Source organism: Ceraceosorus guamensis, assembly GCF_003144195.1.
Source record: "Ceraceosorus guamensis strain MCA 4658 unplaced genomic scaffold IE81scaffold_128, whole genome shotgun sequence".
Taxonomy (NCBI): domain Eukaryota; kingdom Fungi; phylum Basidiomycota; class Exobasidiomycetes; order Ceraceosorales; family Ceraceosoraceae; genus Ceraceosorus; species Ceraceosorus guamensis.
In genome coordinates this window covers 1-27,206 of record NW_020290123.1, presented here as the reverse complement: position 1 = coordinate 27,206, position 27,206 = coordinate 1, and the positions used below count along the sequence as shown (strand labels likewise).

General features: G+C 56.2%; 6 protein-coding genes across 6 annotated transcripts; 3 read left to right on the top strand and 3 right to left on the bottom strand.

The window, feature by feature from the left end:
- The first annotated feature begins 208 nt into the window (after positions 1 to 208).
- Positions 209 to 3,232, top strand: IE81DRAFT_369198 (hypothetical protein). Its single transcript, XM_025517219.1, has 8 exons — positions 209 to 894; positions 969 to 1,130; positions 1,209 to 1,311; positions 1,391 to 1,488; positions 1,552 to 1,730; positions 1,795 to 2,347; positions 2,418 to 2,542; positions 2,617 to 3,232. The coding sequence occupies exons 1-8, from the start codon at positions 672 to 674 to the stop codon at positions 3,004 to 3,006; spliced, it is 1,833 nt and encodes a 610-aa protein (XP_025366466.1). The 5' UTR covers positions 209 to 671; the 3' UTR covers positions 3,007 to 3,232.
- A 1,033-nt stretch (positions 3,233 to 4,265) lies between these two features.
- IE81DRAFT_332438 (Not1-domain-containing protein) lies at positions 4,266 to 10,992 on the bottom strand (the record flags this gene model as incomplete). Its single annotated transcript, XM_025515313.1, has 4 exons — positions 4,266 to 9,125; positions 9,211 to 9,831; positions 9,912 to 10,584; positions 10,712 to 10,992. The coding sequence occupies 4 exons, from the start codon at positions 10,990 to 10,992 to the stop codon at positions 4,266 to 4,268; spliced, it is 6,435 nt and encodes a 2,144-aa protein (XP_025366465.1).
- A 1,584-nt stretch (positions 10,993 to 12,576) lies between these two features.
- On the bottom strand, positions 12,577 to 14,159 carry IE81DRAFT_34738 (PEBP-like protein). The gene is made up of 3 exons (XM_025516138.1): positions 13,978 to 14,159; positions 13,555 to 13,878; positions 12,577 to 13,485 (listed from the first exon to the last, which is right to left on the bottom strand). The coding sequence occupies exons 1-3, from the start codon at positions 14,005 to 14,007 to the stop codon at positions 12,991 to 12,993; spliced, it is 849 nt and encodes a 282-aa protein (XP_025366464.1). The 5' UTR covers positions 14,008 to 14,159; the 3' UTR covers positions 12,577 to 12,990.
- Positions 14,160 to 15,307: 1,148 nt separating this feature from the next.
- On the bottom strand, positions 15,308 to 17,011 carry IE81DRAFT_335661 (Indoleamine 2,3-dioxygenase; the record flags this gene model as incomplete). The annotated part of the gene is made up of 1 exon (XM_025515449.1): positions 15,308 to 17,011. One exon carries the CDS (start codon positions 17,009 to 17,011, stop codon positions 15,308 to 15,310), a length of 1,704 nt encoding a protein of 567 aa, XP_025366463.1.
- Positions 17,012 to 18,971: 1,960 nt separating this feature from the next.
- Positions 18,972 to 19,991, top strand: IE81DRAFT_34620 (hypothetical protein). The gene is made up of 2 exons (XM_025516010.1): positions 18,972 to 19,577; positions 19,925 to 19,991. Exon 1 carries the CDS (start codon positions 19,069 to 19,071, stop codon positions 19,558 to 19,560), a length of 492 nt encoding a protein of 163 aa, XP_025366462.1. The 5' UTR covers positions 18,972 to 19,068; the 3' UTR covers positions 19,561 to 19,577; positions 19,925 to 19,991.
- IE81DRAFT_34599 (hypothetical protein) lies at positions 19,583 to 21,283 on the top strand. Its single transcript, XM_025515981.1, has one exon. It carries the CDS (start codon positions 19,823 to 19,825, stop codon positions 21,173 to 21,175), a length of 1,353 nt encoding a protein of 450 aa, XP_025366461.1. The 5' UTR covers positions 19,583 to 19,822; the 3' UTR covers positions 21,176 to 21,283.
- Positions 21,284 to 27,206: the final 5,923 nt, after the last annotated feature.

Here is a 27,206-nt window from a genome sequence, read left to right as displayed (position 1 = left end):
GACTCGCCTGCCTGAGGCGCCAAGGCGCTTATCTCGCAGTTCCTGCAGCTGCGTGTGCGCGCGTGAGCATCAGGCAGCCGCGTCCCCCGCGCGCGCAACGCATGCAGGCATCAGCGCAGCTTCAGGAATTATAAGCGCGGGATGGCCCGCGGCTATAAACCCACGATTTCGAGCCGCGCCGTGTAGGCTTGGTCCCCCGCACGGAAGCAGCGCCTATATATAGCTGTGCGAGATTCACGCCATGCTTGCCCTCTATCAGGCAACTGAATCATGACTTCCATCCATCATCCCCTCTCCTGTCAGAGGACTCTCTCTGGCCTCTGTGCGCCAGCATCAGCGCTGCACTGACCGTCAACTGCAGTGCCATCAGCCCACCGACCCGCTTCAAGGCCTGGCCTGCAAAGACGCGCTAGAAAAACGTTGACCTTCAACACGCGCAAGTCTGGCGGGTCAAGGAAAGCGAATCGCCAATGGAAGAAGCCTTCATAGCTCCGTCTGTATGCTACCAAGCCTCCTGAAAGCCCTTGTCTAGCGTCTGTGCTCCAGTGCTGGAGATGAGCAGCATTCAAACACAAGCCAAGACTCATAAGCCTGCCCGTGGAGGCGGCGAGTAAGTGTTGTGCACGCCCGGTATAGTTTTATCGACTTGAAGTGGGGTTCGTGCTGCGAAGATGCTGTTCGGCACGAAATCGGTATTCTTGACACTGCTCTTGGTGCTATCACCGTCGAGCATACATCCCACTTTCGCGTTGTGGGGCCAGACTGCAGCATCATCGGCGACTCAAGCTACCCACGACGTTCAACAAGGTGACACTCCGCTTCGGAGCGGAGGAATGTTGCATTCCCAAGCTTCTACAGACGACAATCACATCAATCAAAATGCAGCATTTCCAAGTGAGCATCGTCACGCATGACAACCGCATACATGCTGGAATGTCGTGTATCAGAGCTCACATTTTGGCCATCAGATGCCGCGCAACTCGACCTGCCAGCCTCAATGTACTCTGCCGTCTTCTCTCGTGCGCACGTAGCCCTCCAAGAGTACGAAAAAAATCCGGACTGCCTCTTGGATGCAGCGTCGCCATCGCACTGCAATGACATCAAAGACAGACAAGGCGCACGAACGCGAGGTGCGTGACTGAGCGTCTTGCATGGGGCCGAAGTCACTCTTTTGCCGCCGATTGTCTTAGACCTCTCATCCAATACAGCTGCCATCGCCATGACTCTATGTGAAATCTCTACCGCAAGATTGTCCGTCCCTTTGGAGTGCACACGGCTTGCCGAGCACTCTGAGCCGTCAGCTTGTGTAGAGTGAGTATCAGTACCGCTCCGCACAGTTCTGCGGTACTTGGGAAGAACCACCCTGACAACCACTCACTGTCTGTCGTAGAGCCTTGTCAAGAAGCCCCCAGCTATGGGCCAGCTACAGTGGTCACTTGCGCGACATCGTCACGTTGTGTCTTGCATTTGGCCAGTTGCGTGAAGTTGGTCAGTCGCGGCGCATGCATCCTCTGCGGTGCGGTCTGCTAATAAGCTCGCCTCTTTGGGCAGACGAAGCGCGACAGCTGTACGCAAGCCTGGCCCGTGAGAAGAAGGCGCTACTGGAACTGTTGAAGGCCCGCGAAGCAAGCACGAAGCAATTCGAGCAGCAAGCGCGTGCTCGCATGAACGAAGAAGCGCAAGCCCGTGATAAAGCTGCCACGGACGCTCTCCATGAGGCTGCTTTGAAAGTGAGCAACGCCTTGGGGCGCTGAATCATTTCAAAAGTTCTAACAGCACGCTATCCGTTTTCAGCATCATTCCCTCGTCGAGGCCCAGCTCAATTCTGTATCAGCAGAGCTGCTAAACTTGATGCATGGAGCGGTCGACTTCCACGTAGCAGAGCTGACAACCAAAGCGAAAGCGCATGTGGCATCGATACTTCGTTCAACAGAGCAGCTAAAGGGTTCACTTTCCGCAAGCATCGAGATGAATCAGAAGTCCTATGAATACGGCCTCAAAGCAATGGGACGCCTCCGCGTTGCTTCAAGCGACGCGGGCCACGCCATCGAATCGCTGCGCTCAAGCATCGAGGCTGCTGCGGAGAGCCATCAACACAGGAAAGCTCTCTCTGCAGTGGCGGAGACGGAACACGAGGCTCACGTCAAGCGACTCGGCGAGGGCCTCGCGAGGCTCAGCGAGAACTTGCTGGCGCAGCTAGCCATCGTGAACGCGACCGCTCGCGCTACCGAAGGGTATTCCTGGCAATCCTTGGCTTTGCGACTGATCGGACTGCCAGACATTGGCGCCCCAAGCTTCTGGAACCGCCGAGGCGGTCTCGAGCAGCTCGTTGACACTCTGTCTCCAGGTGAGCACCTTTGGTGCGCATCTACAGCTCGTGTGCTCCTAGTCTCTGACCAATTTGATGTCCCGCCCAGCCTCCTTCGTGGAATCATTCATGCCTTCGGGCATCGCTACCACCATCGCCTTTTCAGCGCGCGGCTTGGCTTTTATTACGCTGCTCCTGTTCCAAGCAGCGTACTACTGTGCTCGTCATTTGGTGGTGCGTTTCAGTAGAGACTCTTGCGGTGCTCTGAGTCGCGGCTCATATCGTTTTGACTCGGCTGGCATCTTTAGGGACTAGCTTTGTGTCTGATCGCTCTCTCATCAAAGGCAGCGCGACCACTGCTGGCTCGTATTGGGTCGCGTATGGTGCGACATGCACAGGACATCGAGCAAGCTTCTACCTCGAATCCATCGCGACGCAAGACGTCAAGAATCACGGAAATACGTCCAACTCGTGTCGCTAATTGTCAACGAGAACAAAGGATCCTACAGTTCCTCTTGAATTCACCAATTCACCTCACAGCCCCTGACGTCCCAGGAGGGCCGAAGCCACCTCACCCGCTGGCACACAGCCAATCGCCAAGCAGCTCCTCCGCTGCACCTCTCTTTTCTCGCAACCTACCCGTGCCACCACCATCTCCCTCGTCACGCGCCAGCTCGGTTACAGCCACGGAAGACTAGACATCACTCAGCCTTAATGTAGTCCAGAGTCACTCATCAGCCGTCAGATCGCCCCTACGTCGCCCGCGCATTCAGCATCGCCTCTCTTCAAGCAGTCTCATCAAAAGCGACAACACCCGCCTTCTTGGGTCATCATGTAACCTAGAGCATCCTTTCACAATTGTATTCGGTAACCCCCGCAATCTCGTTTGCCTTCCGACATGCAACTTCCCACGTCATCTGGCCTCCAAGCGTAAGCGGCACGATAATTTTCGATGCGTTCAAATTCGTGCAGAGCTCGAACGATTGCCGAGCTAGCCGCTTTAGTTCGTGGATCTACCACGAATGACAGCCGTCGCCTCCGCGTATGACAGCATGAGCTGACCAATGCCGTGTTCTGGCCGATCGTCTCTCACCGAAAGTCTTGGCTTTCTGGTACCACGCGGATAGTGCCGTGCACCACTCGTTTCTCAAGAGGCTGTTCATCGAAGCCAGGGCTGGCAATATCGGTCAGCGTTGACAAGTTTGACTTTGCAATCACACTGCGAGAACACGGCCATGAAGAGTGGTGGCAACCAGAAGCTGGTGCCAAGCTTCTGCTCAAACCCACACCTCTTTGCTTACAGCGAGCTCCATCCTTCCCACGCGAGCCTGCGTGTCGTATGTGTATAGTAGTCCATCCAGTATGCAGGTGCAGCATTCTGTAAGGCGGGCAAGCACTGCTCTGCGCAGATAAGCGTATCAATCCTTTTCAACCCTCCAGGCGAAGGCCAGTGCTTTATATTCCTCAGTGTCCTGGTGGCTTGATTGATTCTGTCAACGCCAGCGTTTCGCGAGCGAAATTGGAGACGCTATGGGTGCACACCTTACGCGTGGTCACTAGCACGCGAATATTGAGACAGGTCATTGATTTGCGAGCATTGAAGTGCCACAGACTTAGGAAGAAGAGAGGGGAGAAACGTGCGTGCATAGGGACATTCGTGCTACTTTTGACAGTTCGTCGATTCTACCGAGAAGCACCGTGACGGGATAAAGTCGATGGACGGTCTCTGTTGCTAGAACTTGGGTGGCACCTGCTTGAGGGTTCCGGAGGTGATTGGATTGAGGATTCTTGTATAGTGGCATTGAGTCAGTCGGAAGAGTTTGAACCACATTTTGATGCGGACCGTAGTCCATACAGCGTCGTAGCAACGAGACACAGGTGACGGCACGTGAAGCGAGCAGAGTGTGCGCGGCTGGAGCTGGTCGGTCGAAGGCCTCAGAGCGACGAAGCAGTCCTATCAGGCTCTTGCAGCACCCACCTCGCCGGCTCGATCACCTTCGCTGTCTCCGTTGATCCGATGTACAGCATATTGCTGGTTGCTGTTGTTGTAGGAATGGGCGCGCCCATCAGGCTGGCCATCCGTCTGGGTCTGTTGAGTCAGATCCGCACGCATATGCCGCAACATAAGCTCGATCTCGCGAGGAGCATTTTGTGGTAGGACGAAGCGCGGATTACGCAGCAGCTCGAACGCCGTCATCAACAGTCCCCACGGATGAGGTCGCGCTGCGACCATCCTCTCGATCAAGACGCGGGCGATCTGCTCTTGAACCGTAACATCAGTCTCTGTGGTCTCACCGTAAAGGTGCAGCAATAGGCAACTGAAGTAGGCAGTGTGCCTATTCGGATAGCGCAGCTGATTAGCGGCGGCAGTCAGCACCAAGTAACGGCCCTCAGCGTCCGCATCGGCCATGAGGTGTCTAAAGATGACGAGGCCGACATCCGTTCGAGGCTGGCTGTTGAGAAGACCATCTTGAGCTGCTGCTGCCGCTATTCCCACATGAAGTACGAAGGCGTTGATCAACTCATAATCGTAACGCAACTCGCCCTTGCTGTAATCGACCGGCTCCGAGTTGGCCACAGGAGAGAACAGAGCCGTCTTCAAGCTAGACAAGAAGGAGGCAGGAGCTCGTTGGCCGAGATATGAATCCAAAGCACTCTTGAAGCCTCGAGACTGGCCCTCCAAGCTATGCGTGTAACCGCGAGGGATGATCGGCAAGATTGCCGCCTCGGGAAGTCGATCAATGGTCACGCTTGCAGTGAATGGATCTGGAAGACGTTCTCGGCGTGGCGGATAGGCTGCGAGTACGACGTTGCGCAGCTGCACACACGAGATGGGGATTCCGTCGCAAAGCGCCTGATGATGGGTGCTCAGGAAGTCCGGGAAGTCGTGTAGGAGCACCAAGGTGATGCGCAACAAGCCGCGGTACAGCTCGCGAGACGTGTCTTGCAATACTGCTGTGCGGATGAAGGGCGCAGCGAAGTGCAAGAGACTGCTGTAGAGTCGCAGAAATGCGGCTTGAGCTTCGGAGTGCAGCGTGACTCTGGACGCGTCGCGCTCCAGAGGCACGCCCAGCAGCTTCGGCATGAACAATCTGTGGGACGTGAGCGCCATCCACGAGAAGGTGAAGCCTGGGAAGAACGACGGCTGCAGCGTGTTCAAAGTGTTCGCGATGGCCAGCAGTGCTCTCATGTACGTGTTGCCGAGCGAGGAGGAAGCGGCATGGAAATCGTGCAAAAGACTGCTGAAGAGACGGAAGAATGGCTTCTGTTGAAAGTGCGCGCCAAGCTCCTCGTGCGATTGGGCCAAGACCAAGACGATGATTGACAGAATTTTGGTCAAGTAATGCGCTCTGGCCTGCTCGTTATCCGTACCACTAGGATCTGAGTGATGCTTGATCAGCAAAACTACAAGCTTCGAAAAAGCGTCGATCGGCGAGAAGATGCCTGTTCCGAAGGTGCCGCCCAACGCCTTTTGCTTGATGTAGCTGTCGACCCCGACTTCCGTACACACCCTGTAGAACATGGAGGAGATATCTTCTCCTTTGAGGATGCCTTGTTGCTGCAATTGAGTGACGAAGTTGACGAATACTTTCTCCGGGTTTGGTGACTGCTGGAAGAGACGTACCCATTCCGCAAAGCAGTAAGCGAGCTGTTCGCGTAAAGCAGAATTGGTGACGTCGGTCTGAGCTTTGGTCAGACGCCCAGTCTCGATTTCTGAAAGCAAGAATGCGCTCGCTTCTGTTGACTTGCCGAGGCGGTCAGCCTGCGCGAGAGCGTCCAACGAATGCATGAGCTGACCGCGGGTGGCGCATGCTGGCTCCTTGAGGCACTCAAGCGCAAGGCGAGCAGAGAAATCCACCACGCTAGACTTGAAGTCCCGCAGAATCAACTTGGCCAGCTGTTGGTCGTGCTCGACAATGTTGACAATGCCAGTCCGAATCAGTGTGGCGGCGACCGGAACGTTGAACTTGCGTTCGTCCTCTGCGTAGATAATCCACTGCGTCACTTCCTTCGCCACGCGTGCAGACAGCTCGCACAGACGCTCCAGGAGCAAGACGTGCGCCTCGCGAGCAAGTCGGCTTTCCGACTTGTACAGTAGCTGGACCACCTTGTGCGAGAATGCGAAGGCGGTCGCGTCGCGGCTAGTGGACGCAGCGGCTAGGATGGGCACCTGGCGGATGATGTTGCGCAAGCCGTCGTCCGGCGGCAAAGAGGCAAGCGTTGCTGCAGGAGACGCCTGTTGAAGAAGCCTTTCAAGCTCCGACAGGAGGTGGTTGAAGCGCTCCAGGCTCTGTTGGGGCGATAGGCTGCCCGCGACGAGCTGCCCAGGTCCGACACTTGATTGTGGCGACACTCCGTTACCTTCTGCGGAAGGCTGATCGCGTTCGGCCGGTGCGTCAGGGGACGAGATCCCACTTGTCTTGCCAAAGTCATCATACACTCGAAGCTGTTCAGGCAGAAGACCTTCGGGCTTCAGGCGCAGGTAATCGGGCAGCGTGGCGACGTATTGAGAGGTGGTCAAGGCCTGACTATCCCAGTAGTAGCCCCTGCTGCGCGCGCGATGGTCGCGCCTGGCAGCGTACGCGCCATCCAGCCCGCTGTCGACCTCTGGCAAAGCTTTGTCCATGGCTGCGCGCTCCACAATCGAGCAGGCGAGTTCCAAATTGTCGCCCATGACAGACGTGAGAACGGATTCTGGCAGCGCTTGCTCTGTGACACCGCTCTGGGCGAGCAAGGAACGGGCTTGAGTGACCATGCTAATGCGAAGCGGCTCTTTGCAGGTGACCAGAGCGAGACTTCCTGCTAGATTCTGCGACATCTGGTGGGCAGCTTTGCGCATTTTCTCCTCATCGCCTTCCATTGCGAAATCCTTGAGCACCAACTCCCGCGAAGAAATCGATGCTATGGTGACTGAGCGCTCTACCACGGGAGCAGTGATCTCTCGGATGGCACGCTCGATAGCGACATGGATGATCTGCTTCAGAGCTGGGCTAGAGGACACCTCGGAAAGCTGTGGGCTGAAGACAAGGTACGCTGACAAATTCTGCAGCGTGAGCTCCAACGACTCTGAGTACGATTGGGCACCAGCAGCAGGAGCCTGTTGGGGCTCGCGTTGCGCTTGAGCATGTTGTTGAGGCTGCTGCAGCTGCTGTTGCTGCTGCTGTTGCAGAAGAGCGTGCTGTTGATGGTGCTGAGAAATCTGTTGCTGCTGTTGCTGCGACGCGAGGGTTGCAACTCTGCTGCGCTGAGCATCGTTTGGCATTGTGCGCATGCCGCCTGGGCCATACGTGCCAGCATTTGCCATCGACAAGCGGTCGAAGTCCTGAGCAAGCTGCTGGGCTCCCTGCTGCTGTCCTTGGTGAGGATGCATATGCTGGGGCTGAGCCAAACGTTGCTGCTGCTGGGCGTATTGCAGCTGCTGTTGGTTAGGCTGCTGGCCATATGGGCCTTGCTGCAGCTGATGAGGCTGCTGCTGGCGCGCGGCAAACTGCTGTTGCTGCTGAAGATGCTGCTGATCGCGTTGCTGCTGAAGGCGCTGCTGCTCGAGCATGTGTTGTTGCTGTTCCATTTCAAGCTGCGCAGCGGCAGCGAGCTCATCTGGTCGAGTTCGAAGCGTCGTCGTCGATTCCAGCTTCGTAAGGTCAATAGACAACGTCTTGCAAAGGACCTCGATCTCGAATTTGAGATTTAGTTTGAGTTCAGCGAAATGGTAGAGCTCGGCAAGCAGCTTGAGCACAGACATCAGCCAAGGATTCGGCGGCACGAACACTTTGGATCGAGGACACTGTTCCAGCAATTTGCAAACAAAAGGAATTGCCACGATGAGACGGTTGCTGTCGTAGCCCTGGATGAGCAAGTCTTTGAAAGCAATGTTACGGTGACGAATCGGCTTATTGCGAGCCAGCGTCAGACCTCCCAGCCACGAGGCGAGGTTCTTGAGCAAGGTACGTTCGGTCGTGGACGAGACGGTCTTGTCCGAATTGAGTAGTACCTCAACTTTGGACAGTGTCTCGTGCAGAATGTGGCGGAGGAGCGTTGCAGCGGAATCCAAGCCATCGATGAATTGCGTGTACAGCTCGTGGTTGTTCGGCTCGATGCTCACCCGCTGCAGCACCAGGTACGCAGAGAGCCAGTGATGCAGCGCTGGCTTCACCAATCGCCTCGCCTCGACCAGCTTCGACTCGATGTTGCTGGGCGAGAGATTGTTGATGATGAACAAAATCTTGTCGGAGACCTCCTCCGTTGGTTCCTCCTGAACATCTGCGTCAGGCATCGGGTCGGCATGCACTGCGGTGAAAGACAACTTTGGCGTTTCGCCTGGCATTTCGGGCAAGACCGGCTCTGACGTGCTCTGTGAAAGATCTGCAAGCTGACCGGACTGAATGGTGCGCAAGACGCGCTCGATCTCAGGATGCGCCTGTTGCGGAGCAGGCAGTCCCAACAGCGCCTGTCCGAGTTGTGGCCACTCCGCGAGGCGCTCGCGAAAGCGAAGCAAGGCTTGCAGTCCAAATTGGAACATGCTCGACTGGATGGGCTCTCGAAGCGCATCCAGCACGTAGCGAATGGCGATGCCTAGCGGTATGTAATCGATCAGCTGGTGCTGAATCAAGGATCCGAACACGACCGCCGTCATGGCAAGCTCGCGGGGTGGGTAGTACAGGTCGAACCACCTATACTCGTCGAACAGGGTGTGCACCATGCAGGCGAAGACCTGATGATCGCGCGCGTCACTGGAAGCCTTCGTTCGCTGCAGAAGGGACACGAGATCCTCGATCCCGATTTCGTCTTCATACATCTTGCGGTACCAGCTGTCGGCCTGCCAGCAAAAAGGCAGCAAGCATGGAGGTCTTCGAGTCAGATTGACATACAGGCAGACGTCCAGGCGAGGGGATGGTACTCACCTCATCATGGATGTCCTGAGCGAAAGTCGTCACTTGCAGCCCGGGCTCTAGCGACTCGCTCCCAGGGGCAAGATTCATCAGCCGGGGGTAGACTTGCAAGCACAGGTTGCGCACCGTCTTGAACAGCGCGACGTCTTCAGCGCTCATCGTATCTCCATTCTGTCGCATGACGCGCAAGAACGTGGCGACAGTCTGAACTGTGAGTGGCATGTACTGCTGCTCGGCTTGAGGATCCTTCTTTGCCAGATCGTCCTTTGCTTTGGAGTCAACGAATTGCAAAGCAGCTTGAACGAAGGCGCTCCCATTCTCTGTAATTTGATCTTGCAACCACTTGTCCAAGTTCAAGTACTCCCGACGGGAAGCCAGTGCTGCGACATCAAGCGCAAATTGAAAGGGCCTAATGGCTAAAAGTGCTTCAAGAATCTTGAGGTCCTGAGCCACGTCTAGCAAGCGCGTGACGTTCATGGGGTTCTCGCTGTAGTAGGTCCTAAACGCGTTCAGAAGATAAGTCCTGTTGGTCTGCCACAATCGTGAGAAGACAAGCTGGTGACTGGGGTGCCCAGAGAGGAACATCGACAGCAACTTTGAAGCCAGGTCCGAATGCATCGAGGTCCACGGTTGCTGTTGGGCGTCGATTGGCCTCAAATGTGTCAATTTTGCTGCATTGCTCGAGGTGTCCATCTCCACACACACGAACTCACAGGGATCTGGACCAACGCCATGAGGACTAATTCCGCACTAGTCTTGACTGCCTTTTCCAACAGCTCCGTCACTGCGTGTCTGACCTCAGTATCATCCGTGTTGGCTATCAGCGTGAGCGTTTCCACTAAATCGAGCGAGTTCCAAGTGTTGCCTTGAACTTGCTGGGCCAGGCTCCGCACCGTCGCGTTTACGTTCGTTACATCTTCTTCGCGAACCACCCTTCGACCCGGAAGCGAGGCGAACGAAAACAGCTGAATGTCCAGAGAGACTAGACCGCTCAAAATTTGAAGTTGGCGCAGACGGTGGATCCAAGCGCCCCACAGGCCCAACACAGCCGGCGCTTGAGGGTCATTGGAAGCGGAATTGAGGAAGGAAGCGAACCCTCGCCAGTCGTTGCGGGGTGAGAAGGCGAGAGATGGAGCCTCATCCAAAGAGCGGACTACTCGCGACCAATTGAGAGATCGGGTAAAGGATCGCAAAGCTGATGCGACGATGGCAAAATCGGTCGCTGGAGCTCCGCCGAGCTCCTCGGGTTGCACGACGAGTAGCCCTGCCAAGATCTCTGCCACCGTCCTCTCATCCACTGGGGAGGCGTCGACGCGGAAGCGCGATAGGATTGCGCGCGCGACTTCAACTTTGGGAACTCCTGCAGGTCCAACATCAGCGAGAAAGCTGGCGACAGAGCGCGATGAACGAAGTCTGGCAAGTCAGGACGTTGGAGGGCAGGCACGAGAAGAGATGCAATCAGTGAAAAGACACGATCACGACGAGAACGAGAAGCCGAAAGCGTACGACTCACCTCAAGTCTGGCAGTGCTTGCATCACGGCATCAATCAAGACGTCTGGGGATATTCGCTCTGCAACTGCTCGAATGAGAGCGCGCTGATGAGGGCGCTCCAGCACGGAAGGTGTATCCTCCGATTGATCAGAGAGAGCGAGGACGAGCGTAGCGGCCAGTCGTCCGGACGTCAAGTCGCTGGGGTTACCCAAGCTGCTCAAGGTCTGGTCCAAGATGGCGACAGGCGATGGGGAAGGTCGCCTGCCGTCCGCATTGGACAGGCCTGGCAGCCCATCATTCATCCTGTTCAAACCCGCAGCAATGAGCGGAGCACCTGCACCGCTCGCTGCTTGCTCTGCGCTCGCTGAGATACCAAGTCGAAGTGCCGGAGAATGCGATGCGGCTGCTGGATGAGCCGGAAGTGACCGCAGCTCCTCGATGAGATTTTGGAGCAGAGTTGGTGACAGATGGTCAACTACACTGGCCTTGCCACGATCGTGTCCCAGCTGCTCCAACACAAAGTTGCTGAGCCAGGTTCCCGAACGTTGACAGATCTGGCCATGAAAGAGGCGTGCGGCGGCATGGCCAGCGTCAGCGATGAGCCGTGTATCACTTTCCCCATCTCTTTCGACTCACCTCTACAATCTCCACAGAACGTGCTGCAAAGGTGTAGCTGTCTGCAGTCGCGAGCAGGAATAGCACGTGAGTCTTGATGACCTGTGCCAGCTCTTCGTCCGTGGTCCGCTTGCTGGGTGCTGCACTCCAAAGCGCACCAGCCCTAGCGTCGGCTGCGCCAAAGGCAGACGTCGTTGTGAATATGGAAACGAGGTGTCGGACGGTATCGTCGACCGAGCCTCTTCATTCACGACTGTCGATTCCAAGAGACCGAGGTGATCGTCACCTCTCGCCCGGAGCGCGGCCGAGACTCTGACAAACGCGATTTCGTAAGTTGTGTCGAGCGTCGCTGTTTCGCTGGTGCGATCGAGGTGCTGAAGACCGCCGCCACAAAGATCCCTCTTTGCAGTGCAGCTCACGCTCTATCGCCCTGGTTGCCGACGAGCAAGCTCGCGACCCTAGGGTCGTGGTTTCGTATAGTAGAGTAATGCGTCTATGCAGTCGATGCGCCGGCGAGTCGATGCGCAGCGGAACGCTCTCGTTGGTCTAGCGGAAGTGGGGGAATGATGAAGAGGGAAAACATTTACAACAAGGAGAGGAGCGATGCGTGAGCACGTGTCGAGTCGACAAGGAGCCGAGGCGCGTCTCGATGACCGCGTCACGAAAGATGCGATGTGAGTTGGAAGACGACCAGAGCTCAAAAGCAATCACGACGATGACGATGATGACTCCTTCGAGCTCTGCGCTTGGGGGTGTTGCGCACGTAGTGAGTTCGTTGTTCGATGCCTGCTTGCTTGCTCGATCCCACCTGATGCTGCGATGTTGTGGAATCAGAGTTTCGTGAGCGTCGAGCTAATAATTGACCTGAGCGCAGCGCAGCGGCTCATTTCCTGCTTTCGAAGCGGGCGCGGCCTTCATGATATCCAGCAGCAGCGTCAACGGCGCGACGATGAGCAAGTCGGTCGAGCAGCAGCAGCAGCAGCAGCAGTGTGACGGATGAGGACGCGTACGGGCCGCTCGCTCGCTCGCTCGCCCGCCCGCCGCATGCGCCCCGAGCTTCGAGGAGCTCCTACCGCACGAGAAATCCATCCTCCAAGGCTGCAGCAGAATACTCTCGACTGAAAGCTCAACTTCACGTGGCCTCGCTCCCGCCTTCAACCTCCGCGGCGGCACACGCACTTGACTCAAGGCTCGTCAGACCTTTGAAACTCGCCCCCATCAGACTCAACTCTCCTGGCCCGGCAGAGCCACATCCGAGAGTGTGGCTCGTAGGGGACCTGGTCGACCATAAACTTGTCTAATTGCTACAAAGGGGCGGCGATATACATTGCGTCCAACAACGATGACGGGGTATCGCGGTGCAAAGGGGCTATAGGAGTTAGCGAAAGAGGAGACCTTCCTCCCTAGCCGGAGCAGTTGTCCACATGTCTGGCCAGTCCTACAGTCAGACGAAGAAATCAGGGTAACAGGGGTAACTTGCGTATTCGAGAAGAGCTGCGCAGGGGTAGATGAACTCGCAATGGCGAGCCAACGAGTCAGAACGTATCATGAGCGATTTTGGAGTTTGGATTCCTTTCTCTCTCTTTTTTTGGTTTATCGGAGTTTCGATGAGTCCGTGAAAATTGGACCAGCTGCTTTTCGACCAGAGACTTGATGGCGGAGGGGCACTGCTTTGGCAAAGGAGCTCAGAGGGTCGCAAAGGCTGCAAGCATGGAGACGCAGAGACATGTCGCGACCGAGGCCAGGATAGGGCTAGACAGCCTGGCCACGGCAGCATCCGAGTGGTCGCCGGTAGGAGTCGGCGTAAATGTGCCGGCTCTATCCGTGGAGCTGGCATAGGCACTGGCAAGACTAGCACTAACGGAAGAAGCGACCGCTTCTACAGTGGCGGTAGGTACTGTCGAAGTGGCGCTCACCGATACGTTGGTGGGTGGCGCTCCCTCTACAATGTAGTAAGTCGCAGCAATGATGGAACCGAGTCGAGAGTAATTCAAGTACTGCTCCACCTGGAATCCTCGAGCGAGCGGCATCACTGCAGAGAAGTTGGCAGGTGCGACCCAGCCTTTGGGCTGCTCAACGACCAGCTGCGCATATCGGTGAGGTCCTGAGCCGGCCGGAGGATTTGGCGCATTGTAGCTAGTGATGGCTTGTCCCGTGCGCATCAAAGTGCCGCTCATACCCTGCCAGCAAACGAGGATGGATCGTGTCAGCAGAGATGCGCCTGAGATGCGCGGGGATGCATGGCGCACACTTACAACCAGAGAGTTGTTGTTAGCAAGGTAATGGCGGACCTGGCCTCCATCCGGAAAGCCTACTCCAGGGGCTCCAAAGTCGACCATGACAGTGGTATACAGACCGCTCGCAAAAGGATCAGCATCGTCCACAGCCTCGGTGTAGTTCAGCGTCCAGGAAGGCTCCTGCAGTGTCGCGTTTCTCGTAGTCGTTGCGCCGAGAGCCACATCGCCCGTGTCGGGGTACTTTAGGCTCAGAATGCTGGATAGCTGAAATCTTTCCTCTGGGATGGATTGTGGAACAATGCCGGCCGCGCGGAATTGGAGCAACACAGAGGCGAGCTCGGTGTTGACCTCGGTAGAGTTGAGCACATTGCTCGTGGCAGCGGCTGAGTTGTTCTGAGCTGAGACCGGCGAGGTCAAACAGGTGGCGAGCAAGGCCGCGGTGACGCAAGCACTCCTGAACTGCATTTTTGCGATTGGCACAGGATAGGAGCACTGAGAATTTAGTGGGTCGAGGTGGGGCACAGGGTATCTATGGTGTCAGTGTGGTATATAAGGTGATGATGGTGATGGTGGCAATCGACGCCGCGGCGGGGAACTGTAACGCTCTTTATGAATCTCTGGGCTCTGCCCGAGAGAGAAGACGTTTCTGCTGTGGGCCCTGCAGCATGATCCCAATCAGCATCGTGAACGTAGGCTGTCTCAATGCAGGAGCCTCCACACCCTGACGAGGAATTTACCTTCACGCGGCTTTCACGCCGGGCACTCGTTAATGCCGATTCAGAGTCAAGTCCAGTGGAGTCGAGCCGAGCCGAGCAAAATTTTGATGGGATCGAGGTCCGACGCGGGTTTCGAGCGAGCAAGCAAGCAACACATCAGAGACATGCAAGTCGCGTCGAACCCAGGCCGCATAGAGTCGATCGAACCACTTTATATGCGCATGCGCGCGCAAGACACACGAGCATACAGCTCGCTCGACCATCAGCAGCGCGCACAGCCACCACCAACCGCGCTCTTGCAGCATCAGCAGCAGCAGCAGCAGCAGCAGCAGCAACTTTCTTCGCACTTCGTCGATCCGTGTCGATCTCTGCTGCATAATTCTGCAAGGGATGCCTGCGCGCGCGTACCTTCTCATCGAGGGTCCATCGAGTAGCCCTCTTTCTTTGCATGAATCTTGCTTGCTCCTCGATCGAGCGCTCGGCGGCTCGAGTCGTCGCCATGTCGCCGCTGTGGAGGCTCGCCCCTCGACCAAAAATTCGAATTTGATCAACTGACTTTTTTCTTCTCTTTTTTGTTCCGCCCAGCTCAGCTCTTTTCGAAGGGACCTACCTGCCTGGTGTGATTGACACGGAAGCTAGAGACGATGCAAGTCCTCACCGCCGAAAGCTTGCCGGCTGACGGCTACGAGTGGCTTTCAAAGCGATTGGTGCGCTTCCGCAGCTCGCCAAGCATCGCGCAGGCCGAGATCGACAACGTGCAGCGCTCACACGCCTGTCCCGCTTGCGCCTCTCCTCGACAAGTCGTAGCGTTCCTTTAAAGAGGCTCCGTGAGCTGAGATCGCACCACAAAAGTCAGGTATGGGCGGCAGCTCTCAGCAATGGTGGCACTTCACGAAAACTTAAGGCAATCCGGACTTTGCTCGACGGAGCTCTCTGCGCAGTTTCGCGGCGTGCGTGCTGACAAGCTGTCATTGTCCCTGCGGTATCGGTACATGTTCAATTCGAGAATCCAAACGCGCGAGATGCGGGTTTTGGATCCGCTGGATCAGCTATCGTAGAGGGCCGAGGAGAGCGTCCGTGGTGTTGGAGCGGCAAGCCTTGAGGAATGAGACGAGATCCGTGCCTCCCGTGCCCTTGGGTGCGCCGGGGGCTTCCTTGGCGTCGCTCTGCTGCGCGCCGGCAACCCTTTCGACCTCTGCGCGCCCCGTGAAATTCTTCGGCAAAGGAGCATACTCGGGCGGGGGCTGTTTGCGGGCTTGGCTGATAATGTAAAGCGCTGCGATGCGCATATGCTCGTCCCGTAGAACCCTCAACGAGATCAGAGCAGCGTCGTACGCGCTTGCGAGATCGTCTTGAAACGGCTTGCCTGAGACCTCCTTGGCAATCGCCAAAGAACGGATGGGGTGCGACGGAGGCGGTGGCACATTATCCACGTCCATATCGTCCGATGACGATGAAGCACTGTCGCTTGGCGGGCTCGTCGACGGTGAGGCACCCTCAAGCCCATTCAAACGGCAGAAAGTCTCATGATCATCGTCGAACGAGAGATTGCGGAGGTGCGTCAGGAATGCGCGATGAGGTCCAGGCATGTACATCTGCATCTTCTCCATAAAGGTTGCGTTTTCTTTTATGCCAGCGTCCCTCTCACTCAGCGCGTGCGCCACGTCAGGCTGTTGTCTGGCGCTGTGCGCAGCTCCGCGAGGCTTGAGACGTGTGTGGTCGACGTCGAGGAAGACGTCGAGGGCGTGGATGAGAGAGGATTGACCTGCGCTCGGTCCGTTGAGCAGCCTTTTCTGACCCGGCTCATCCACGCCTTCGTAGATCCACCCTTGACCTCCACGGGGTGCAGAATCTCCCCCTCTAAACCAGGGCCGGATGCCCCAGTAAAAGGTGACGGGATCGCAGGCTTCTTTCATCTTGGCGAGAAGGGTCGTAAGGTCATGGACAACGGCGACTAGCCGACTCAGGTAGTGCGCGATACGTCGTCGGGCGAGATGATCGGCAACGAATGCTTCGTCGAGAGATATGCGCATCAGTTCCAAAGCTTCAACCCCTCGCAGCTCAATGAGCAGCGAGATGAGATAGAAGTGCTCTTCTGATGCGGTGCCGCTGAACGTATTGCGAATTTTGACGTTGTCAAGGGCAAGACCACGCGCAGGATCCTTGTATTGCCAGTTCCAGAGCACAGTTGTCGCATAAGTCAGAATGGGCGGCAAGTCCAGATGGCGCGACAAGCCTGTCCATGGTACTGCAAGGGAAGCAGGAACTGTGGCGGCGTATATGCCAGCAGCCTCTTGTGCTGCGTCTGCCGCGTCATCTGCGGCTTCTAGAGAGACGTCGTGCTCCCTGCCTTTTCCCTTGCCGTCCTTTGCCTCGTTCCAGCCTTGCGCAAGTGGTGCGAGAGAGTCCTCCGTCGGCTCTGGCTGGCTGTGCAAATAAAAGTGCGCGAGGAAGGAGAGGACGAGATGAGCGCGCCTTGCGTGTCGAATGTCGGCCAGCACCACTCCCTGGAGAGGCAAGATTGGCATTTCACGGATTGACCTCCTCCACCTCCTTGCGCTCGCACGGCGATGAAAGTTGGTTGTCGGACCGCCGCCATAGAGACTGAGGCCCGCGTGTGCCGCTCCCTCTAGCTTGGACTCCCACTCTTCGTATACATCCGAGAGGCGCGAAAGGGGTGCCTCGGGTGGCAAAAAGCCCGATCTGACGTCGATGTCGAAGTCTGCTGCGGCAAGAGTTGAAGTGTCCGGCATGCCGGTCTCGTGCGCCACAGCCGCCAAGCCTTCGTGCGTGTTCTGAGCAGGCAAAGGATTTGGTCCTTGCGGACGCAGGCCGTCTGGCAGCACAGCAGCTAGCTCAGCAAGCGGCTGATGGCGTGCGCCAGCGTCCGATGAGCTGTTGCTGCACGAGGCTGTGGTGCGTGGCGGAGAGAAGCGGGAGGCCTTGCGACCTTGTTGGGCTAGGAAATGGTTGGCTGGAATGTCGCGCCACCCATCATCAAAGCCCTCCTCGCATTCATCTTGGCTGCTTTTGAGGGAAAGCGAGTCGAGCGATGAAGGCGAGATCGCTTCTCGCGTTGAGATCCCAGCTTGACCATCGACGTGCAAGCGCGCCTGGTGAGAGCTGTGAGCGAGGGCAGATGCTGCATCTGGCTGTTTCATCTCGGCGCCAGGTACGTGGGCTTGCATCCTTTGAGCGGATGGCTGCAGGGACTGCGAGGAGGGTGGTGAGGAGTAGTGAGAGTCGGAGGTATCGCCGCAGCGAGTTGTGCTACGATGACGGTATGCGAAGTGCTTGTATGCGATTGCGATTAGCGGTAGTCGTCCTATGGGCAGCAAGGTAGTGCTTGCTATAGTGGGCGGTCGCGCCAAGGATGTGCAGCTGCGGCGTGCAGTTGCACAGCCCAAGAAGATGTCGTGTGTTTGCTGTGGATGGAATGCGAAATCGAGAGTGACCAAGACTGGCGAGACAGATTGCTTGGCAATGTTGTGGGCATGGAACTCGGGCGGAAAGATGATCGTGGGGCGCTGATCGGCATCACAGTCGAACAGTCTTAATGAGGTGCATGCTGATTCAACATTCACGGTTCTTGATCCGTGATTCGTCACATTCACGATCACTCGAAAATTGCAGCTACGAATATTGATTACTCTACTCTGATCATCCACAATTTGAATTATTCCGGATGTATATCATTTGTCCGATTTCAGCGCGATCGATCGATCCGATTCAAGATTCTGCATGGGCGCGGATTCGGCCGTAAGACGGAGAAGCTCACGTGGGCACGACCTACGCCTCCGCGGGTCCGCTCGAATCAAGAATCTTGAATACGAGTCTTGAATCATGAATGAGTCATATCCACCAGCAGTCTCGTCAAGAGCTTGATGAGTCACGAGCCCTTTGAATTTTGCGTGCGCTACTGCGGGAGCGATTTGTGTAGCAGTGTTGTCCGGGAGGAAAGTTTAGGTCTGATACGGAGCTCCGTCTTCGCTCGGGTCAGACTCACGGCTGTCTGCAGGGAGATCGCTTCACACTCACACAGCAGCCAATCTCAGCGATCGTGAATCCAATGAAGTCCGGCTCTTTGGATGCACGGCTGACGAAAGTGCAGGAGGAAGAGCTTTGACTTTGATCTGGGTGGAGGACGTGTACATGTAAGTGCTCGGTGCATGCAAGTGACGAGTCACGAGTGCAAGACTTCCTTTGCCAGCAGCCAGTGCCCAACATGAAGAACACGATCTAGGAGCTGGGTGTCGCACCACTAACACCTGACCTCACCGACTGTCGGATGGATGCGGACGTCCCTCCTCGGCATTGCTCTCCTCGGCGTGGTTCAGAAAGACGTTGTAACGTTACGCGGTGCCTGAAAGTCATTGCACGGATGTCATCTGTAGAGGGATGTGTGAGCTGCCAACCACTGCCTACGGTGCGGAGGACATCCATCATCTTCAAGTTCAGACGTGCTGTCTCGCACGAAACTGGACCGCGTTCCCTACTCGTGCCGCCACGGCCAGTGTTATGGCTTCCTCCCACGGTACCTCTATGGGAGGTCTGCAACGAGCGACCGACCAACGCAGGGTTTACCATCGCCTTTGGCAACGCAAAGTCGCCCTGAAGTAAGCATGTATGCGTGCCCGAGCTCTTTGGCAGCATCGTGGTCTATGCCCACCGGCGTCACTCATCTCCACCATCCACGGATACTTGCTGGTCGCACTGCGCGGTACGTCTGAGCGCGTCCAACGCAGACTGGCGTAAAGTTGGGCTGCACTGCTACAGGGTGTCGCACGTCTAGGCACGAACTTACCGCTGAATGGCACTCCCCGCAGACTCAGGTCACTTCGCTCGAGCCAGGCCAGGATCGTCGTTACATCGGTCACTGCGATCGCACCTTGCGTTCCAAGGGCCACACCTAGCAATCTCTGGCCGCTTGCGGCCGACATCACTGAGACTGCGCATCAAGACACGGAAGTGTGGGAAACGCAGAGTTGCGGAGACACCTCACTCAATCAAAGCAGCAGTCCCAATCTGGACTGCGACCCAGGTAGACGGCGCACTGCGACTGCGCTTAGTCGTGTATCCCGGTCCACTTCGCTGCGGCCACACCGAGGATCTCGTTCTTCGTTTGCCTCTCAGCATGCGAGAAGCAAAGTACACGAGCGACTCGACTGTTTTGTTCATGGCGCACACCTCTTTGCATCAGCTCATCCTTCCACACCAGATCTCGAACCTCCCAAACAAGTTTTGTCTCTGCTGCGCCTCAAAGTACATAATCGTACCGCGCCCGATCAACGTGCGCGAATAATTTCCCCCATTTCCAAAGTGAGTCTGTCAAGGGACTCGACTCGCCGTCCTTGTCCGCTACGCTCTTTACTACGCAGTTTGGACCGCTGGTTTCCAAAGTAGCTTTGAGACTTTTCGTACTCAATTTTTGCCCCAACACCTCTCACTTGTCCCAGTCTTCAGAGGCAGCTGCGTCACAGCTTCCAGTCCCGTTTCTTTGCGAAGGGCTGGTGTGTCTTTCATAGCCAGACCTCGGTCTCCGAAGGGCACTGTCACTCGGCACAATGCATCTGACCATTTTGACTCGATGCGCTCTGCTCGTGCCCGTTGTCATCCTCGCGCGTGCTGAACCAGCTCATCCGTCAACGATCTCCCACAACTCCAAGACGCTCGACGCCCGCTCGGTACCGGTGGCGGATCACACTTCCAGGTCAGACTCCGAGCCAACTTCGATTGCTGGGAATCTTGAGATCCGTAAGCAACAGGAGCGAGCCGCCGGAGACTTCGCTTTTACTCCGCCTGTCGGGGGCAGCGAAAATGGACGCCGGACAATTGCCCAATCGAGCTTCGAGGCTCGCACACACGACTTGTCAGCCCGCGCCACGCAACCAGCCGTTGAGTCAGCCATCGAACGTGACACTTGGTCGCCGCCACTCGAACAAAACGCTCGAGACCAAACAACGAGCCGAGACGTGGAAAAGTTTTCCCTCACAGCACGCGACAAGCCCCCCGAGCATCCTGTGAACGACCATATAGCTGCATGGGTTGTTCCACCATCTGTCGGTTCAAACGAGCACCATCGTCGGTCGGCACGATCGCAGGAAGAACCCCATTTCGCCAGCCGCTCGATAATTGGCAACGTATCCCCGCCGCTCAAACACTTTGGCCTGGTGAGACCCATAGGGACACCCGGAGACGGCGGCGAACACCATCGTCGTTCCTCTCCAGTCGAAGAAATGAATATCGCTCGCCGTTTCGAGTTCCGCAGGACGCCGCTTCGTTCCAAGAACCTCGACATAAAGGAGTATCAACGCAGGTCTCACGCTGGAGTAAGCGCTCTGACTGCCCGTCGTGCAACCACTGGCAATGTGCATGGTCCACTCAGACTTTTTGGGATTGTAATAACAGGTGGCGGCTGGGAACACCACCGTCGACAGAGTGTCGATGATGAGGAGTCGACCAAGACCAGCCGCCGCGATCTCGATCCGCTCCCATCTCAGAATCTGGGCCATACTAAACAGAAGCGAGCAGAGAAGCCAAAGACGCGGCCATCGTGGGGCTGCTGTGGAGCCGCATACGAGCTGTATCGTCGCTTGACCTTCAGCACGCTGATAGAAGTGTCGACGAGTACTGATGATTCCAACACCCACATTACCACCACCTCCTGGACCGTCCTCGCCAAGCGATCCCCCGCCCCCAATCCAGGGACGACCGAAAAGGCAGAAGTGCAGCCGCAACCCACCACACCAGCTTCTCAGGACCCCACGGTTGACCCCACAACCAAAGCTTCGCAGACCAAGCCAGGCTCCAAAGCAACAATACCTGACAAGTCGGACGAAAAGCAGGCCCAGGTTTACGGCAATCTGAAGTTCCCCTTGGCAATCTGGGGTGGCGGAGGGGAGGTAGGGCGTCGTTAAGTCCGCACGAATCGTGTCTGTGCCTTGTCTCGATGTGGCTCAGCGGCGCATTTGCCACCAACACTCTCTTTAGAATCGTTTCCCCCCCTTCCCACCTGAGCATCTGCCTGTTGAGCTGATAGGTAGATCAGAATGAGACCATCGTCCGCAGTCCTCGAGTCATTTGTCGGACCCGGCGCCTCCCTCTGTCAAAATGTGCAAACGTCGAGGCAGCAATGCTATGGCCAGATTGCTCACGGGCACGCACCCTTCCCCTCCGCTATCCTCCTTCCTTACCATCTGCGATCCGAGAGGGTGACTGCTGGCCACGATCGAGATCTATTGTACGCGTTCTGACCGAGAGACTTATTCTCAATCAGAATCGGCTGCCAGACAAGGCCTTTGAACGCTCCTTTTTCTCCTTCCAAACGAAATCTTTGCAACGCTTGTCCTGGTCAAAATGCACCATCTCGAGCGTTGAAAACAGGATGGGCGGCGATTCACCAAACCATGCTTCTGTCCCTCTTCCGTGATGAGCCTCTCGCCGAGCTGTTGCCCGTGTTCGCCTGGGCATGCGCTGAAAAGCTGGCATAGTTGGCTAGCGTGGATCTCTGCTCGTCGGAAACTTGATCAAGAAATAAATTTGCACAGCGCCTCGAGAGATGCATATTCGACTGGAGGTTGCGCATTCGTGGCGCCGATCATGATGGTTGATCGGCTCTGCGCAGAGCGCTCGGTAGTCGGCGCGAGAAGAATGCGCAAAAAGGGGAAAGGAAAGGCTTGAATCTGCTTCCGGCTAGCGATGGTGGCAGCATTCCCACCGGCGGTGCATCAGACGCCAAGAGCCTCGGTAGGAACCAAAAAGCTGTCAAGGTCCCAGGTCGGTCTCCTGAATCGGTTAGAAAAGGTCGACGCTTGGAATGCGCCAATCACGTGCTGATCAAGTGTTCTGCAGGTGCGAGCAGACGCCCGTTGCAAATGATATTATGAGGCTGAGCACAGAGGCAAGGCAAAGGGTTACCGAGGTGGCCCACGCGCTGATCATCGACGTGCTTTGACATGTGCGATCTTCCCAGTCGTGACCGCGCGCATATTGAGTGGCGCGGTAATGCGCAGGACAAGCTCCAAACGCTTCGTCACCTGCCTGGTGGTGGACGACGATCTCTCCCAGTTTACGAAAGCGCTCGTCGCACAATACAGCGGCGCTCACGGAGATGGCAAGACAGGCCCAGAGAGGTGCGGTGGTGCTGCTCTGACGCAACCAAAGCCCTCCGCTCAACCCGAGAATAAGGACTGCGGCGAGTGGAGATTGCCAAGAAGCCATGTAGTAGTCCAAGACTGCTTCGAGCGTCCCAATCAGCATGTTTGAGTCGATCATGGCGCTGACTTGGATGTAGCGTGGCACGTCGCCCCCGACGTGCGAGGGTGTTGGGAGTCGTAAGTCTGGATAGATAGCTACGTCATGCTCAGGCGACCGCGCACATGCACCCTCGATTGCCCCGCGAATGCGACAATACGTTGGAGAGACAGCTGCTGAAGCCGACTCAACGAGTATTGACTTCATGCACACCCATGAGCGGCGCCAGGGCATCGAGGCCGTAATGACGATGATCATCGCGACGATTGCTTCAAGCGCTATGCATTGACCGATGCTGTGTAGACCAAGACGGGCAGCGGCCGTGCTACTGTACCCCTCTATACTAATACATACACTCTTGACTGCACTTCTCTCGCCACGCTGCTCGCGCTCCTAACCGCTCAACATACAATCACGAATGCACAGCTCAAGCTGCCATCTGTGTGCTGCTCCAATTCGTGCCTCACTTGATCAGCAAGCGGAGTTTCATGCGCTAAAGATTGCCCTGCATCCGACCTTGGTTGCCAGCCGCGCAGGGCTTGAATTTTTGGGACTCCGCGCCTGCGTATGGCCCCCTGGAACGAGCATGAAGATCACAAATGAGCAACAAGGTGAGCAGGATACTCGTGAGAGTAGCATGAGAGAGTCCGCCCCTTGCCATGCTTGCCACGGGCGCAGCTTGTATAGAGCCGCGTCTGCGGTGAGAAATGATGAGCGCAACTTGCTTCGTACGTGTAGTCCCGCTTCAGGATCGTGATCGAGTGACTCACATATGCATCAGGGCCAACTCTGATGGTCCACACAAGGCACACTCGATCATGCGCGCACGGCAGCCTCGCGCGCCCTTGATGCAAGGATTTGTTGAGGTCAACCGGCCTTGATTGTGATTCACGATTGGCATAGGCAGCGGCAGCGGCAGCAGACGCGCAATACTCACACTCCTTGTCAACGCGTTGGTGGCCCCCGTGCGTACAGCTGCTGTACCACGCAAGCGGTCAAGAGTCCAGCCCATATATATAAGCCTGATGAACTTGATCAATCTATATAGGCCACCCCACTCATGCACCTTGTAGCCTGGTGTGCGCGCGTTGCTGCCCATGCATCGCGGGGGCAGGTCACGAGAACGCAGCTTACTTTCCTGGCATCCTGCTGTACGGCACACATGCAAGGACGCTAACGAGTCTTATTAAAATCGGATCATCCAGCAGCATTTAGCGCGTGCGCGGTGATCAGGTTCGTGTGCATCGAGAGTCAGCACGAGCCTCTGCTGCAACCAGCAGCATGATGCTGCTGAAGAGTCCAAAAGTGGCCAAGGTCGCACACAGGACCTCGAGGCTGGTTCCCTACAGTCAGAGTGCGGCATGCTGCTCTGCCGCCATTCCATCCGCCTCATCACATTCGCGCGTATCCATATCAGTGCTTGAACGTGGGTGGCATGATCACAATAAGAATGTAAATTTGTACAGCTTGTGTGTTGGTGGGGTGCCAGACATCCGCTCACACCATCGCAGACAGCGTCGCTGAAGACTGTTGTGCCAAGTATGAGGCACTCGAAGACTCTATATACGGTCTCATCGAGAGGTCAGCAATAGCAATCAAATGATCTCGAAAGGCACAATTTAAACTTGAAGCAGCTAGGAGCCCGGGACTTTTGTGGATGCTGCATGCGCATGACGAAGCGAACCTTGCTTTGCCGTGCAGCCGCGCCGATCGAGCTTCTGCTGCTGCTGCATGCCGCTGGGGGCCAGCAGCGCGCGTTCCTGCCCAGATTGCCTCGTTTGCATTCAGTGCAGCGGGCTCATGCATGATCATGCATCACACTCGGGTCGCGCTATTTGCACAACCCAATATTAGTAAATACACAACCCGGCTGATTCAGTCAAATGTAAAACTCGACTACTGGAATCTTCTCGAAGAGTCGACTTGTCGAGTCGATTTCCCTATCGCACGAGAAGCAGTCGACTTCCCAAGTCAACTTGATGCAGAATCACGTGTAGCCGACTGAATGAGTCGGCTGCCCAAGTCGTGTATGCTCTCGTACGAGAGCCACTCGGCTACCCAAGTCGTCTGGGCTCCCGTACGAGAACACACACAACTTAGGTAGCCGACTCTCACATTGATCAATAAAGTCATCTTGATCCAGTCGACTTGGTGCGCCGACTTTGAAAGTCGACTACCGTCACGCCAGGATGAGTCGACTTGGACAGTCGGCTCGTTTTGTCAAACGACTGCATGAGTCGACTTCGAAGGACGGCCAGGTGAGCCGCCCCCCACCGCCGACTGCATCAGCCGATTTGTCCACAAGTCGACTTGTCAAGTCGACTTGTGGACGAAATTCTGTGTCAATCAATGAGCCGGTTACCTAGCCGACTTTCAAAGTCGACTCACTCAGTCGACTTTGAAAATCACGATAGTGAAACTCGACTTGGCGAGTCAATTTTCGACTCGGCCGAGAGCACGGTGATGGTCGAGATAATCAGTCAACTTCGCAATACTATGCCGTTGTCTGTGCAACCGAGGCGCACTAGCGCAACGTTCTGCTTTCTCATCATCACCACCGGCCCCCTGGATACCAACCAGCACCTCCTAGCACTTCAACAGCACAAGATCGAGTCAAATGGAGCTTAAGCCACCCCAAGAGCGCGAATTTGAGAGTGGCGATGCTGCTTTTGACTATATGATGAGCGTCGCACGAGAGCAGGGCTATGGTCTTGCACACGCACGCACAGCAAAAGGAGCAACATATCGCTACATCGCATGCACAAGAGGAGGAGAAGCTCGGCATCGACCATCAGAGCCCGTAGAGCGCAACCGTCGGAAGAGCGGCAGCAAGAAGATGAGCTGTCCATTCGCTGCTCGGATCTCGCTGCGTCAGGGCGGTGTGTGGAAGATCGATGTGGAGAACGCATCTCATAATCATGAAGCCGTGAGCCCTGAAGGATACCCGTGCCACCGATCAATGACAGAGGAGCAGAAGCGGGCGTGCTATCAGCAGTCATGTATGGGTGCGTCATTGAAGCAGATCATGAAGACGATGATGGGTGATAATGCGGGACTCGTTGTGACAGAAGACGATGTGCAGAACGTCGTCAGTCGCATCAAATTTCTGGACTACCGGCACGAATTGACGATGCAGGCGCTACTCGACTGGATGATCAAGGAAGACGTTCGGCACAGAATCAAGCGGAACGAGCTAGATCAGCTTCAAGGGCTGTTCATGACTTCCGACGATGCAATCAGTCTCGCACGGAGGTGGCCGTACGTTCTCTTCATGGACAGCACGTATAGCACAAACGTGTACAAGCTGCCTCTCTTCCAGATCATTGGCGTCGCGTGCAACGGCATGACTTACACACTTGCGCATGCGTTTATCGCTAAAGAAGACGGCCTTCATTTTGCGTGGGCTTTAGAGACGTTGAAGGAGATGCTTGCCGGCGCAGAGCCTGTCACGATCTTCACAGATCGTGATCAAGCACTTATCAACGCGCTCGGCAACGTCTTCCCTAGCGCAACGCATCTGCTCTGTCGTTGGCACATCTTCCAGAACTTCATGGCGCACATTCGTGCTAAAGCTGGCGACGACTGGGTGGAGATCGAGAGCGACTTTAGGGCACTGACTTATGCTGACACCAAAGAGATCTTCGAGGAGCGTTGGGAAGAGTTCTACGACAAATGGCACATGACTCACGGCGTCACTGCATACGTTTGCAATCTGCTCGAAGTCAGAGAGAAGTTTGTCGAATGCTACACGAGGAAGCACTTTACGCTTGGTCATTCGACAACGGCGCGAGTCGAGGGCGAGCACGCCGTTCTAAAGCGACATTACGTCAAACCGACGCACAAGGACATCGAGGCCGTTGCACGGGCGTGCAAGAATCGTCTGGAAGATCAAGCAACGCGGATACGCAGCAAGATCAACCACTACAAGCTTCAACGGCCTCGAGGCGTCGGTGACTCGCAGCTGCTTCAGCTGCTAGCAGATAAGATTGCCCCTCAAGTGATTCGAGAGCTGATTGACACAGAGAAGATGGTCAACGAGCGCATCTTACATGAGACGGAAGATCAAGCAGAAGAGCGACGAGGTCGCAGCACTCTTCAGTCGTGTGATTGCTGGCAAGCTACGACGCTCGGGCGTCCGTGTGAGCACGTCCTTGAGTCAGCGATCACTCATCATTGGCAGCTCGAGGCGCGGCACCTTCACGAGCAGTGGCATTTGAAGCTACCGCGCGCAGAGATCGAGCGAGCGTTGCATCCACCGTTGCGCAACAACGACACACCTTGGACGCGCCTTCTGCCGACTGGACGGCACGCTACGCTAGGCGAAGAGGCGATCCTCCGTCAGGCAGATGAGCTGCGCGCAGCAGCTTTGCAAGCTACTCGAGTGATGGCATCTACGTCGCCAACTCTTCAGACCGCGGCGACCCTTCTCACAGAGACAAATCGAGCTCGACGCATTCACACAAGCGCACCAACTCATGATGCACCGCTGCAGCGACACGTTCCGGAGCCTTCGTCAGGCCTCTTCCGCAACGTTGTCGACGCATTATCAGGCATGCTTGCATCATCAAATGATGCGCAAGACTCACGGACGACCGGCAAGAGGCGCAAGACAAGAGAAGAGAGAGCGTGCGGCCGCTGCGGTCTGTAACGGACGGCCCGCTCCATTAGCTGCGCCCATTACACACACCGTTACAC